Source organism: Phocoena phocoena, chromosome 9 (genome assembly GCF_963924675.1).
Source record: "Phocoena phocoena chromosome 9, mPhoPho1.1, whole genome shotgun sequence".
In the NCBI taxonomy this organism is placed as follows: Eukaryota; Metazoa; Chordata; class Mammalia; order Artiodactyla; family Phocoenidae; genus Phocoena; species Phocoena phocoena.
Genome location: NC_089227.1, coordinates 87,409,920 through 87,425,437, shown reverse-complemented (window position 1 = coordinate 87,425,437; position 15,518 = coordinate 87,409,920). Strand labels below are relative to the sequence as shown.

The following is a 15,518-nucleotide window of genomic DNA, read 5'->3' as shown; positions in this document are numbered from 1 at the left end:
ACAGGGAGTCCCATACAGGATAAACCCAAGGAGAAATACACTGAGACATATGGTCAAACTGGCAAAATTTAAAGACAAAGAAAAAGGATTGAAAGCAGCAAGGGAAAAATAATATACAAGGGAACTCCCATAAGGTTAACAGCTGATTTCTCAGCAGAAACTCTACAAGCCAGAAGGGAGTGGCATGATATACTTAAAGTGATGAAAGGGAAGAACCTACAACCAAGATTACTCTACCCGGCAAGGATCTCATTCAGATTCAACAGAGAAATCAAAAGCTTTACAGACAAGCAAAAGCTAAGAGAATTCGGCACCACCAAACCAGCTCTACAACAAATGCTAAAGGAACTTCTCTAAGTGGGAAACACAAGAGAAGAAAAGGACCTACAAAAACAAACCCAAAACAATGAAGAAAATGGTCATAGGAACATACATATCGATAATTACCTTAAACGTGAATGGATTAAATGTTCCAACCAAAAGACACAAGCTTGCTGAATGGATACAAAAACAAGACCCATATATATGTTGTCTACAAGAGACCCACTTCAGACCTAGGGACACATACAGACTGAAAGTGAGGGGATGGAAAAAAATATTCCATGCAAATGGAAAGCGAAAGAAAGCTGGAGTAGCAATACTCACATCAGATAAAATAGACTTTAAAATAAAGAATGTTACAAGAGACAAGGAAGAACACTACGTAATGATCAAGGGATAAATCCAAAAGAAGATATAACAATTATAAATATATATGCACCCAACATAGGAGCACCTCAACATGTAAGGCAACTGCTAACAGCTCTAAAAGAGGAAATCGACAGTAAGACAATAATAGTGGGGGACTTTAACACCTCACATACACCAATGGACAGATGATCCAAACAGAAAATTAATAAGGAAACACAAGCTTTAAATGACACAGTAGACCAGATAGATTTGATTGATATTTATAGGACATTTCATCCAAAAACAGACTACACCTTCTTCTCAAGTGTGCACGTAACATTTTCCAGGATAGATCACATCTTGGGTCACAAATCAAGCCTCAGTAAATTTAAGAAAATTGAAATCATATCAGGCATCTTTTCTGACCACAATGCTATGAGATTAGAAATGAATTACAGGGAAAAAATGTAAAAAACACAATCACATGGAGGCTAAACCATACGTTACTCAATAACCAAGAGATCACTGAAGAAATCAAACAGGAAATCAAAAAATACCTAGAGACAAATGACAATGAAAACATGACAATCCAAAACCTATGGGATGCAGCAAAAGCAGTTCTAAGAGGGGAATTTACAACAATAAAATTCTACTTCAGGAAACAAGAAAATTCGCGAATAAACAACTTAACCGTACACCTAAAGGAACTAGAGAAAGAAGAACAAACCAAACCCAAAATTAGCAGGAGGAAAGAAATCATAAAGATCAGAGCAGAAATAAATGCAATAGAAACAAAGAAAACAATAGCAAAGATCAATAAAACTAAAAGCTGGTTCTTTGACAACATAAACAAAATTGATAAACCATTAGCCAGATTCATCAAGAAAAAGAGGGAGAGGACTCAAATCAATAAAATTAGAAATGAAAATAGAGAAGTTACAACAGACACCACAGAAATATACAGTATCCTAACAGACTACTACAAGCAACTCTATGCCAATAAAATGGACAACCTGGAAGAAATGGACAAATTCTTAGAAAGGTAGAACCTCCCAACTGAACCAGGAAGAAACAGAAAATATGAACAGACCAATCACAAGTAATGAAATTCAAACTGTGATTAACAATCTTCCAACAAACAAAAGTCCAAGACCTGATGGCTTCACAGGTGAATTCTATCAAACATTTAGAGAAGAGCTAACATGCATCCTTCTCAAACTCTTCCAAAAAATTGCGGAGGAAGGAACACTCCCAAACTCATTCTATGAGGCCGCCATCACCGTGATACCAAAACCAGACAAAGATACTAGAAAAAAAGAAAATTACAGACCAATATCACTGATGAATATAGATGCAAAAATCCTCAATAAAATACTAGCTAACAGAATCCAACAACACATTAAAAGGATCATACACCATGATCAAGTGGCATTTATCCCAGGGATGCAAGGATTCTTCAATATATGCAAATCAATCAATGTGATACACCATATTAACAAATTGAAAGATAAAAACCATATGATCATCTTGATAGATGTAGAAAAAGCTTTTGACAAAATTCAACACCTATTTATGATAAAAACTCTCAAGAAAGTGGGCACAGAGGGAAATTACCTCAACATAATAAAGGCCATATATGACAAATCCACAGCAAACATCATTCTCAATGGTGAAAAACTGAAAGCATTTCCTCTAAGATCAGGAACAAGAGAAGGATGTCCACTCTCACTACTATTATTCAACATAGTTTTGGAAGTCCTAGCAATGGCCATCAGAGAAGAAAATGAAATAAAAGGAACACAAATTGGAAAAGAAGAAGTAAAACCGTCACTGTTTGCAGATGACATGATACTATACATAGAGAATCCTGAAGATGCCACCAGAAAACTACTTGAGCTAGTCAATGAATTTGGTAAAGTTGCAGGACACAAAATTAATGCGCAGAAATCTCTTGCATTCCTATACACCAATGATGAAAAACCTGAAAGAGAAATTAAGGAAACACTCCCATTTACCACTGTAACAAAAAGAATAAAATACCTAGGAATAAACCTACCTAGGGATACAAAAGATCTGTATACAGAAAACTATAAGACACTGATGAAAGAAGTTAAAGATGATACAAACAGATGGAGAGATACACCATGTTCTTGGATTGGAAGAATCAATATTGTGAAATGACTGTACTGCCCAAAGCAATCTACAGATTCAATGCAATCCTTAACAAATTACCAATGGCATTTTTTACAGAACTAGAAAAAAAAATCTTAAAATTTGTATGGAGACACAAAAGACCCTGAATAGTCAAAGTAGTCCTCAGGGGAAAAAACGGAGCTGGAGGAATCAGACTCCCTGACTTCAGACTCTACTACAAAGCTACAGTAATCAAGACAATATGGTTATGGCACAAAAACAGAAACATAGAGCAATGGAACAAGACAGAAAGCCCAGAAATAAACCCATGCACCTATGGTCAACTAATCTATGACAAAGGAGGCAAGGATATACAATGGAGAAAAGACAGTCTCTTCAATAAGTGGTGCTGGGAAAACTGGAGAGCCACATGTAAAAGAGTGAAATTAGAACACTCCCTAACACCATACACAAAAATAAACTCAAAATGGATTAGAGACCTAAATGTAAGATGGACACTATAAAACTTAGAGGACAACATAGGAAGAACACTCTTTGACATAAATCACAGCAAGATCGTTTTTGATCCACCTCGTAAAGTAATGGAAATAAAAAGAAAAATAAACAAATGGGACCTAATGAAACTTAAAAGCTTTTGCACAGCAAAGGAAACCATAAACAAGACGAAAAGGCAACCCTCAGAATGGGAGAAAATATTTGCAAATGAATCAACAGACAAAGGATTAATCTCCAAAATATATAAACAGCGCATGCACCTCAATATTAAAGAAACAAACAACCCATTCCCAAAACAGGCAGAAGACCTAAATAGACATTTCTCCGAAGAAGACATACAGATGGCCAAGAAGCGCATGAAAAGCTGCTCAACATCACTAATTGTTAGAGAAATGCAAATCAAAACTACAATGAGGTGCCACCTCACACCAGTTAGAATGGGCATCATCAGAAAATCTACAAACAACAAATGCTGGAGAGGGTGTGGAGAAAAGGGAGCCCTGTTGCACTGTTGATGGGAATGTAAACTGACACAGCCACTATGGAGAACAGTATGCAGGTTCCTTAAAGAACTAAAAATAGGATTACCATATGATCCAGCAATCTGACTACTGGGCATTTACCCTGAGAAAAACCATAATTCAAAAAAATTCATGTACCAAAATGTTCATTGCAGCACTATTTACAATAGCCAGGTCATGGAAGCTACCTAAATGCCCATCGACAGATGAATGGACAAAGAAGATGTGGTACATATATACAATAGAATATTACTCAGCCATAAAAAGGAACGAAATTGGGTCATTTGTAGAGATGTGGATGGATCTAGAGACTGTCATACAGAGTGAAGTAAATCAGAAAGAGAAAAACAAATATGGTATATTAATGCATATATGTGGAACCTAGAAAAATGGTACAGATGAACCGGTTTGCAGGACAGAAATTGAGACACAGATGTAGAGAACAAAGGTACAGACACTAAGGGGATAAAGCGGCAGGGGGATGGGGTGGTGGTGGTGTGATGAATTGGGAGATTGGGATTTTCATGTATACACTGATGTGTATAAAATGGATGACTAATAAGAACCTGCTGTATAAAAAAAATTAAATAAAATTAAATTCAAAAAATAAATAAATAAAATAAACAAGAGCAATGACTTGCCCCAAGGATGTGCTTTGGTTTTATCATTTGCTTTAATTAGAAAGTTGCTGCATGTAATAGTAGTACTATCTGACTTTCTCAATGCTTGAAATTACTAGCTCCCTAATACCTTTTCTTATCCAGTGATATGCTCTCTGATCCTTGCTTTGAATGATGTGCTGTTGAACGAGCCCTGGCCTCTGCCCCCATGAGGGTGCCCATGCATGGTTAGGCAAGGCTTCTGAGCCTGTGAGGGAGGTGGATGCATGAGTGTGGGGTATTTATGGGTGTCTTTCCTCTTGCTACTAATCCCATCCAGAGGAGAAAAACAGCAGTGGCAACAGTAACAGTATAGGAGCAGGAAGCTAATTTTAGGATTATGTTTTGTCATCTTGTGCCTCCACACAAACTGCATATGCTGCTAACTAAGGTCTGAGTCCCCTACCAGGTTATAAGTTTCATTAAGGCAAGGGCCTCACCGATCTTGTTCCCACTGTATCTTCAGGACCTATCACATGAGAAGAACTCAATAAATATTTATTGAAAGAATGGATGAACAAATGAATGAATCCCTTCATCTCTCCATGTATCCATCAGTGGAGGTTGGGAAAAACCACCTATGCTTCTTACCACAGTTATTTCCACTAAAATTTGCATATAGTACCATTATTTCATTCATCCATCCATTCACTCAATCACTTAGTCTTTCCTTTAGCAAATATTTCTCATGCATTTATTAAGTTCCTGGCCTTCTGCTGAACAATGAGAAGTCAGTGGTGAACAAAGCTGACATTGGTCCCCACCCTCATTGGGCTTACAGTCGAGCATGGGAAACAGGCATTAAATACATCATCCCAAGCTTGACGGATAGACATTCTAATAGGGGAAAAGCAGGATTTAATGAAAATGAACACTGAGGGGGCCTATCGAGGTGCGAATGTTGAGGCCGACTGGATCAGAATCCTGACGATGAGTTAAAAAACACCTCTAAGAACACATCTGGCCCAGCGTGCCTCAGAGTGCGTATCGCAAACAAATATGAAGGATAGGCTACGAACCATTTGCAACAGAATTGGTGTCAGAGATGTGAAAGGACTTCTAACCAGGGAAAGCTTTGGTTTATGTAAGTCTTTATGTAACCAAAGTCTTCAGCCAAGCTTTGGTTTGCTGAAAGGTTCCAGGTTTACACATTAGCACGATAGTCAGGATACACCTTTTTGCCCTAATTTGGTCGTCCGTTCATTGTGCTCCACTTATCTTTTGAAACAGGTTCAGTACCGCCGTATAAGCATAATGACACTCTGTACTTTTTAATTCTGATATTAAGTTTTAATTCATTTTCGTTGCTTCAGGGTGTTTAGAATATATTAATGAGTAAATTATTCTACAGTATTTGTATTCTGGATTTGTTCAAATGAGGAATGTAATTTGAGATCTCTAGATAACTAGACCTGTTTAAAATAGTATTTACATTGTCTGAACGTGTGTAGCTTAAGGGAAGGAACCTGTATGCAACAGCTTTAGAAAATAATTTGCATTTCTTTTTCTTGCTGTCCTATATATCTTTGCAGTCACATTCTCAGCTCACTGACAAACATCACTAATCCAACAGTAATGTCTTCGCCATACATAAAAAAATAAAAGAGGAAACCAGTTTAAAAGGTCACAGCAATAACTAAATCTGAGACCCAGACACCTTTAAAAAGTCTGTAAATCCAGCTGAAGATTTTCTAGGATGGTTCTAGGCTTTTGGACATATTCTGCTATTTTAACTGAGTCATTAGGGAACCACACAGCAAAATATCTGCTCCAGAAAACTGAAAGTGTATTGAATGCTAACCTGAGGGAAAGGAAAAGGAAATCTTTTGCTGCCATTTCTCTTTCCTTCCTTCTGAAATATTCCCTCAAAAGAGAAAGACCCGCGTGGAAATAAAGCAGCTGACGTGCTGGCAGCGTGGGCTCCAACACAGATTAGGAGAGGCTGTCACCGGTGCACAGACCCACCCACCCTCCATCACAACATTGTGATTCATGTTGTCGCACCACACGGCAACAGGAGGAGCCCGTGTTCCAACACCATGATGCTTTATTACAACCACGTGTATTTCCAAACCTTGGGGCGTGATTTCGGCTGTCACTGAATTAAGTAAAACAGTTGGAGGATTAAAGTAAAAAAAAAAAAATACAGTGAATATCACAGTGTAATAACTGACAAAGAACCTCATAAGCCTTCTATGTACATTTTAATAGCCAACATTAGCAATATCCGACATTTTACAGCCTTACCAGCCAATAAAGAAACTTACCCGTATCTGAAGTAAGTGCTGAACTGTCTGCAGAGGCGGTGAGCGAGTTCTCGTGTACCACATGCTTGAGGACCAGCTAATACCAACATGGGATAAGGGGCATCCAGACTAGGAAGGGTGCTGCAACAGGGCAGAGCAGACATGCATATTAATGCATCCAGTGTGTAAAGTGTCCATGTCACAATCACAATTAATCCAGTAATCCAGCATTTACTATATGTAGACACTCTATGGAAGGATGGTCCTACTTTCCAGAAGCAAGTCGACTGCAAAATAGCAAAAAAATTTACCTTAACAAGATTTTTTTAAAGGAAAAATATGGTAAGAGATATTAATTCTTGGTTGATAAAGTATTCCCCCCAAGAACTTCAAAATGAAAGAAATAAGACTGCCCTCTGAGAGGTAAACTTTAACATCTGTATCTATCCAATTAGAACACAGATGTGAAACTAACACAACATCGTAAAGCAATTATACTCCAATAAAAAAAAAAAAGAATACTCATGTGCAAAGAAAACAGTAATCACTGAAATTTACCTGAGCAGTTACTATATGTCAGGTGCTATTCTAGGCGTCTTACATGCATTACCTCATTTAATTATCACAGGAAGCTGTAATAACACTTAACACATAAAGAAACTGAAGTACAGAGAGGTTAATTAACTTGTTCAAAGTAACAACTAATAAGTAAGAGCTGATATATGAATCTCGCATGGCTTCTGGTCTAAAAGACCAAAGGACTAATTTATATAAATTCTCTTGCAACATGCAGAGCTGAAGTGTTTGGGTTCCACGCAAGACACAAATTCTAGAAGTATGGAATAAAATATAATATTTTGAAAAAAATCATGGCTGAGGTATAGATTCTGGGAAGAATGGGGGCCATGCAGCATAATTTTTCAATGTCTCTGAATACTCAGAGGAAAACAGAAAAACTTGAGAACAAAAGCCCATGGAAAATGTGGATTAACAAACCAGATGAAAAGCCACAAACCCGCAAGACTTCTATGGCACTGGAAGCTGGGCAAGAGGAAGAAGGAGGAAGCAACGTGCAGCGTCTGAGAACAAGGGAACCCCAGAACAATGGGTATCCAGCAGAAAGCAGGCAGGTTGAAACTGCGATGTCCAAAAGCCTACACGTGAATGCGCATAAACGCTGTATTTGTAGTAGCCAAAAACTGGAATCAGCCCAGATGTCCTTCGATGCTAATTGTGGTGTATTCATACCAAAGAATACTACTCAGTAATACAAAGGAATGAACCATTGATATATTCAACAGAGGCTAAGTTTAAAAAAAAAAAAAGTCAACCCCAAAAGGTTATACATATACTCTATGATTCCATTTATATAGCCTTCTTGAAATGACAGCATTCCAGAGAAGGGGAACAGATTATTGGTTGCCAAACGTTAGGGAAGATCAGCAGGAGGGAGGTGGCTGTAGCTATAAAAGGGAAGCAAAGGGATCCATGTGATAAAACTCCTGTATCTTGACTGGAGTCATGCTCATATGAATCTACACATGTGATAAAATCGCATAGAACTAAATGTACACAGGAGTACATGCAAAACTGGTGAAACTTGATAAGGTTGGTGGCTTGTATCAATGTCAGCTTCCTGGTTTTGATATTCTACTTTAGCTAAGCAAGATATTACCACTGGAGGAAACTGGGTGAAAGATATCTAGAATTTCTCTGTATTATTTCTTACAACTGCATGTGAATCTAAGATTACCTCGAAATAATTTTTTTAAGTAACTAAAGGAAAGAATTTTGAGAGAACGTGACAAATATTGAGGATAGGCAAAGGAGACCTTCTTCCTGAAGAAGAAAACCAAAGCTAAGGAACAAATATTAAAGACTGTCATTCAAGAAAACCTTTCTGAAATTAAAAAAAATAAAATAACACTATACAACATACCTGAGAATATTAGCCTAGAACAACTGGGCTATAAATGGTGTAACAATAATACCAAGACATAGTCTAGTAAAATTACTGGGCTTAAAAAAAGCTGGGGGGATTATTCAGCTAGAAAAAGAGAACACATGATTTATAAGGGGAAGAAACTTAGATTGTCACCAGTTTTTTGACAGCAATGTTTTGCACCAAAAGAAAATGGAGAAACCCTTCTAATATCCTCAAGGGAAAAAGTGTGAGCCATGGACTTTACATATAGCAAAAATGACTTTCAAGTGTAAAGGGCAGAGAATATTATCAACATGCAAGATTTCAAGAGATCCTGATTCCACAGCTCTTCCTAAGGAATCTGCTAGAGAACAAGCTTCATACAACCAAAATGACTCAAGAGGTGGCCTCAGTTGTAAGGGCTGGCAGTGAGCAATAAATATGCCGTTACCCAGAAAAGTAAGACTAAATGACAGCAAAGGAGAAAGTATAGTGTGTGATGGATATACGTTCTGACAATATAAATACAGTACACTATTTTTAAAATGGAGTGATTGATGCTTATATAAAATATATAGAGTAGGCAAATTCGTACAGAGAGAAAGTACACTGGAAATTACCAGGGACTGGGAGTAGCAGGAAATGGGGAGTTATTGCCTAATGTTTACAGAGCTTCAGCTCGGGCTGATGAAAAAGTTTTGGAAACAGATGGTGGTGATGGTCGCACAACATTGTGAATATAATTAATGCCACTGAACTGTACACTTTAAAGTGGCTAAAATGGCAAATTTTATGTGTTTTATATATATATATATATATTTTTTTTTTACCACAATAAAAAACAATGGGGGAATGGTTAATGGGAGGAACATAGGCAAAATATGTTTTTCATGTTTTCAGTAATTATTACTACTGGTATTCTGATACTGTTGTGGTGTAATATGGGACTTTAAAAAAAGAGCAATTATGGGATATTCTAATTCCATCTTCCTCTGTGTCTTTGGTGAGGGAGAAAAGGAGATACAGATGTAACAGAGATGAGATTAAGTAAAAGCTCAGCTACAGTCTTGTAATTGAATTGTACCAATATGAGTTCAGGAGGTGTTTTACTATCTATCTATAGATGGATTTATCTAGATACAGATTAGATAGATATAAAAGACTGAACAGATGTAATAGGTAGGTACAAATAGGCAAGATAGGTGGATGGATAGATAGAAAGAAAGAATAGATAGATGGATCAATGAATGTAGGGAAGGAAAGAAGGAGGGGAGGGGAGGGAGGGGAGGGAGGGAAGGGAGGGAGGGAAGGAAATATATTCCTAGCTCTGTCCACTAAAAGACATGGAAACAATGATCAACCCAGTGTCATGTTTGTCTCTAGCACCCACATTATGATTGGGAAATACCATTTCTCACTGAAACAAACCAGGGCTTCTTGGAGAAATGGCCGATTCTAGAGTTTGGACAGGACTTATACAAGATCAGCCCGGAGAACTTTGTCATAGGTGAGTGTAAGAAAGCTATCACTGACTACCAGGCCAGAGTCAAGGCTCTGCCATGTCATTTCAATATTGGCTCCTCACCCCAATCCCGCCAGAAGAGGGGACAGTGATTCCCCAATATCACAGCCTAAAAGTCCCAAGACCAAGAGTCAGGGTTCCCCTCCTAGAGCCTGACTCCTGAAGCTGCCAGGGAGCTGCGTCCTGACCCAGAGTGGGAAGGGCATGGCACCCCTGCTCCTGCCTCCATGAGCTTTTCAGAGTGAGCCCTGCTCCATCCCAGAGCATCTGGGGCTGCTTGGCCATTTGCTCTTCTCTGCCTGACAGCCAGAAATGATCCAGAAATACGTGTTTATCAGACATTGCTGTAAATTTCTTTGATACATATTTTTATATAAATGTACCCTAAAGCATGAAACAACTAGCAATCTCATAAACTAGAAAAGAAATACAATGAGGACATAAATGCCCTTCTTTTAAATCAAATGTGCTTTTCCAGATGTATGCAAATAAATGATAAATCATTTCACCTAGAGAGCTACCATAAATATATAAAACTGTCAACGTCTACATTATTAAATTACATGTAAAAAATCATGTCCTGGATGCAAAATAAAACATCTTCTCTCTGTGGGAAACCAACTGTGTGAAGTACAGGAGCAGACCACATGAAGAAGAGAAGCCATTTATAACCAAGAGATTTTACAAGTAATTTTAAAACGCCTTTGGGCATTGATGGAATTTCTGTATTATACTTATAGCGTAAATGGCCATCTGCTCCAACAGATTGTTTAAAAAGATATGAAGAAATCGTGGTAAATCTGTCTTCGAACTCAGAGGTGAGAGATTCTGTTCCTGTGTTCAACCAAGCTGGGTGACTTCTCCCCGCTAGGTTGCCTGGGGCTCAGGGCAATCACTGTAAAGACTGTTTCGGGTTTCCCTCAGGTGAGGAGGGCCTCCTTCTAGGGACTCTCTAACGTATAACCTGCGGTCTTGGGTGCTCTTTGGCAGGGGTATCTAGCATTCACGCACAGCTAAGGAGAAATTGACAATGGATAGAGATCGTCACAATTCTCTGTTAATGAGGCTAAGGTCTGTGGTTCTATCCGACAGCAGAAAAGTTGGCACACTTTCTTTCTTTTTCATTTCACCATCCTATGTCACAGGCTAGCCACCATTCAAGGGTCCAGATGAAAGAGGGAAGTTGAATCTACTCATCGCCACACTTGGGAAAATGCCAACAAGTGAGCCCCATATTCAAACATGTGATGATAATATACTATATCTGAGACTACACAGCCTGTCAAATATAGACCTGATCCCTTCCCTCAGAGAGGTGAGAAAGGAATGGGTCACAAAACAGAGGGCTAGGGAAATGATGAGGTTGTCCTATGCTGGCTACCCCGTGTTCTACCCAAAGATACCTGTCAAAGATCCTCTGTGGCTGCATCAGGCTGTTGAAAACATGGGTCATGTGATCTTGGGCTGCGACCACTTCTGGGGGAGGGTTGTATTTGTTCACTGCCACGACCTTTTCCAGAATTAGAAATGCAAAGGGAAAAGAAAAAAATTCGTTTTAAAAGGAAGACAAGCCTTAGAGTTTCTTTAATGAAATGTCCTAGACACGTGACCAGGAATCTGTGTTCTGTCTTCATGTCTACTCTAACTTTCCTAAAACCTAAAGAATAATAATTATTTTAAAGTATTGAGCTGGAGTCCCTTGGTCACCTATTTCTTTATACTCCCTGGTTTGAAAGGAAAAAAGCAAAAACAAAATCTAAACGTCTAAAGTCTAAGATGACCTTTAATATAGTAAACATTTCAACTTTTAGTATGAAAAGAAATTCATAGCTCTAGATTCCAGGTAGTTGTTACTGCAGAATTTTTCCTCATGCCATCATGCCAAGAACTATTCCTATGATCTCAAATTCTACTAAACCTCCCCCTCTTTTAGTGTAACTTTCTCTTTTCAAAGATATGGGCCTTTTCCCCACAATGGACAGTTCTCCGTCCCCCGGCCTTGTCATCCCTCTAAATACACTATTCTTGTCTACCATACCTTTATCTAATGCGTGGTTTTAAATGTTATTCCCTTCGCACAACGTTAAAGGGAAAGAGAAATCTAATAAGCGCCTTTGAGTGAGAGAATGATAACAGACTTGCATCTGTAACTATTCTTTAACCAAGATTTCAGAAAGGCATTTATAAACTGGAATATCTGCCTCTTTGCATATTTATACCTGCTTTTTCATTCCCATCTCAAATTTGCATCCAGTGTAAGAAACCCCTCATTAGTGGAGATTTCAGCTGACACCAGTCATGACAGCATGACAAATTAGCTTCCACAGGTATGGAAGGGGCTGGCAGGTGCTAGCATTCAATGTCTGGTTACTCTCAACTTGTGTCCAGAAGAATCATTATCTTAAAGAGTAGCATAAAGGATTTAAAAACCAGAGTATTGATTTATTTGAGTCCTTTTCGATGATGTGTTAGAATGACATTATAATTCGCTTCATTATTAAGTGAACTTTTTGAGTAACACAGATAGGATCACGCACCCTCCAAATATGATAGCTATCATCCAAACTAACAGTCGGCTATACTGCTGCCAGCCTATGTACACAGGGGCTGCTTCTGTTTCCCACAGCCAGTCTCCTCACTGTACCAAGAGCAGGGCTTTCACTGCATTTGTGCTGACGCTCAGCTCTGCGGAGGCTGAAACAGATAGCTCCTAGGACAAGGAAGCGCCCCCTGAATAATGAACGCACGTACTGTTACGCAATCATTTATGGATTGTACTGGCCTTGCAGCAGGCAGCATGAGCTTTTGAGCCTATCAACTCATAAACACAGGAAATGATACGATTACATACCTTTTCTTCCACTCCTATCTTCTTCTGATCTAATTCTGTTAATCGAAGTAGCATAAAAATTACGAAGGAACAATAGTCAGATTTTTCCTGTTTAAAATATCAAGAGGTTATTCCGTTACCTCCCTTTTCCACTAGCAGTCTACTTTCACGAGCTTAGGGCTTTCACCTACTAACGCTGTCATTCATTCACACACACACACACACACACACACACACACACACACCCTGCATAGGTCTTTACATTTTCAGCTTACCAGTCCCCTTATATTAACAACTCAAACACAGACTGTGCCTTGTAACTTATAAAGCTTTTCAAATGTGTGATCTTGTTAATCTCCCTGTGAGATAAGCAGGACAGTTCTGATTATGTTCATTTCTAAAGAAAAAACAACTGAGGCTCGGAGAGGTGAAGTATTTCATCTAAGGTTCTATGGCTAGTGACCCAAACCCTATCTTCTAATTCCAAAGAGTTTCATTAATTTCTCATTATTTATTACTTTGTATTGTTTTATATTAATTTGTATGATTAATTATGAATTTGTTTTACAATAATAAAATGATATTCACTTACAGAACAACCCCCATATTACTCCCTATCATCTCCTGTGTTAGGATTACCTGCCTTTTAGAAATATAGTTACAGTTATTTTGTATTAAGAAGCTACATCTCTTTGAAGGGAAAGATATTAAGTGGGTGATGCGTTCTGAGGATGAGAATATACATGAAATGAATATACAATGGTACCTTTTGTGTACTTCAAAGTGCAAATGTGGGGGAAGTTTATATATAAATGAGTTAACATGTGAAAGGGTTTGTGCTATTTATTTATGCAAACACCTAGATGCTCTTTATGGATCTGGAACTGGGAGGGATGGCCACTTTAAACACTTTCTTTCCCAGGGATGCTTTTAAATTGCCTGCCACTATTCTCATACCAAACATTGTTTTTATCTTTAGATCTTATTTTTCATTTTGATTTTTTGCCTGCCCGGACACATTTCTCAAGACACACACAAAAAGAAAGGTACTCAGAGATACATACAAATTCAAGAGTCTATGGAAAGGCGAGTGAAGGATATAGATAGAAAGGGGAATGAATGACATATGCACAAAGAGGGAGGGACAGAGCTGAGGCGAAAGGATCTATCACTGGGGGAAAAAAAAGAGAATCCTGAAAAAGTCTGAAAGTTTGATATCCACAGGTGAAGAATCAGTAGGAAATATATGACTTTTTTCTATAATCATTTTACAATGCCAATTTTACAACAATCCCCAGGCGAATTTCTTTAAGTGTCTTATCTTAGACTTTCCCCTGTTATAAGATAGGAACCACATTCCATCTACACCTCAGGCATCACGCATTCTTTCATGTAAAAGAACATTGCTCTACAATCTCAATAGCTCCCGCCTGATAATCTTTATTACCACCTGGATGAGTCACAAATGACCACACAGAGTAGGCAACCAGTATTCAGTTTCAGGCTTTACATGCACCCATGGTGGTACATAGGTGCGACTTTGCTTATACCTTCTAACAGAGAATGAAGATAAACACACCTTATTCACATTCCTGATGTTCTATCAAAAGCACTTCATAAAGAATCTCAAGAAAGTCCTCATCCCTCTCCCCTGCCCCCAACATAAAGGATGTCTCACCCGAATTGGATTTCTTAGAAGATTGAGAACTCGAAGGAGACGTAGGTTTTCAATGTATTCTATTTCACCCAGCTCAGCAATCTGTTTAATCCAAAAACACACACACACACACACACAATATAATCAACAGACTAAATGCACCAAGACAGCAGAGAACGTAATATAGGAGGAGCTACTTTGAATCCTTTAAACTCAACTTATTTTAAAAATTGCTCTTGTGACTATCCAGCTTTTTAATGAGAACTCCACAAAGCTACACAGAACAAGGGAATTATTGCATGCTCCTTCAGTAAATGCAAACTCACAGCCACATTTTCTTTTTTCCTCTCTGGATAGACAACAGTGAGGTAGATGTTTCTCATCTCACCCACGTTTATCTTAAGGCAGAAATTAAATAGTACATAGAATCAGAGAAACTGCAAAAAATGCATGCAAGGGCTACATGCTTCTCCCCATTACTATTCTGCTTAGCCTCCAGCTCCCCAATCTCCCTCCGCAACGCTGCTTCTGCTGGTTACTGTGGTCATCTGTGGCTGGGGAAGCCTTCTTACTGCATGTACATGTGGAGCTCTATCAGTTTTTCAATGAGATAATTGTTTTAATAAAAGGTAAACATGGGAGATTGTATGACATATTTCTTTTCTTTTTTTTTTGCGGTACGCAGGCCTTTCACTGTTGTGGCCTCTCCCGTTGCGGAGCACAGGCTCCAGACGCACAGGCTCAGCGGCCATGGCCCACGGGCCCAGCCGCTCCGTGGCATGTGGGATCTTCCCAGACCGGGGCACGAACCCATGTCCCCTGCATCGGCAGGCGGACTCTC

At 38.6% G+C, this 15,518-nt stretch overlaps 1 protein-coding gene across 1 annotated transcript in view; it reads right to left on the bottom strand.

Moving 5' to 3' along the window:
- Positions 1-15,518, bottom strand: part of LRGUK (leucine rich repeats and guanylate kinase domain containing) — a 118,764-nt gene that overhangs the window by 54,596 nt on the left and 48,650 nt on the right. The window contains exons 8-11 of the mRNA XM_065884037.1: positions 14,699-14,779; positions 13,042-13,128; positions 11,594-11,700; positions 6,766-6,885 (exon numbers count right to left, since the gene is read on the bottom strand). Coding sequence (XP_065740109.1) covers positions 6,766-6,885; positions 11,594-11,700; positions 13,042-13,128; positions 14,699-14,779 — 395 coding nt within the window. The remainder of the gene's footprint in view (positions 1-6,765; positions 6,886-11,593; positions 11,701-13,041; positions 13,129-14,698; positions 14,780-15,518) is intronic.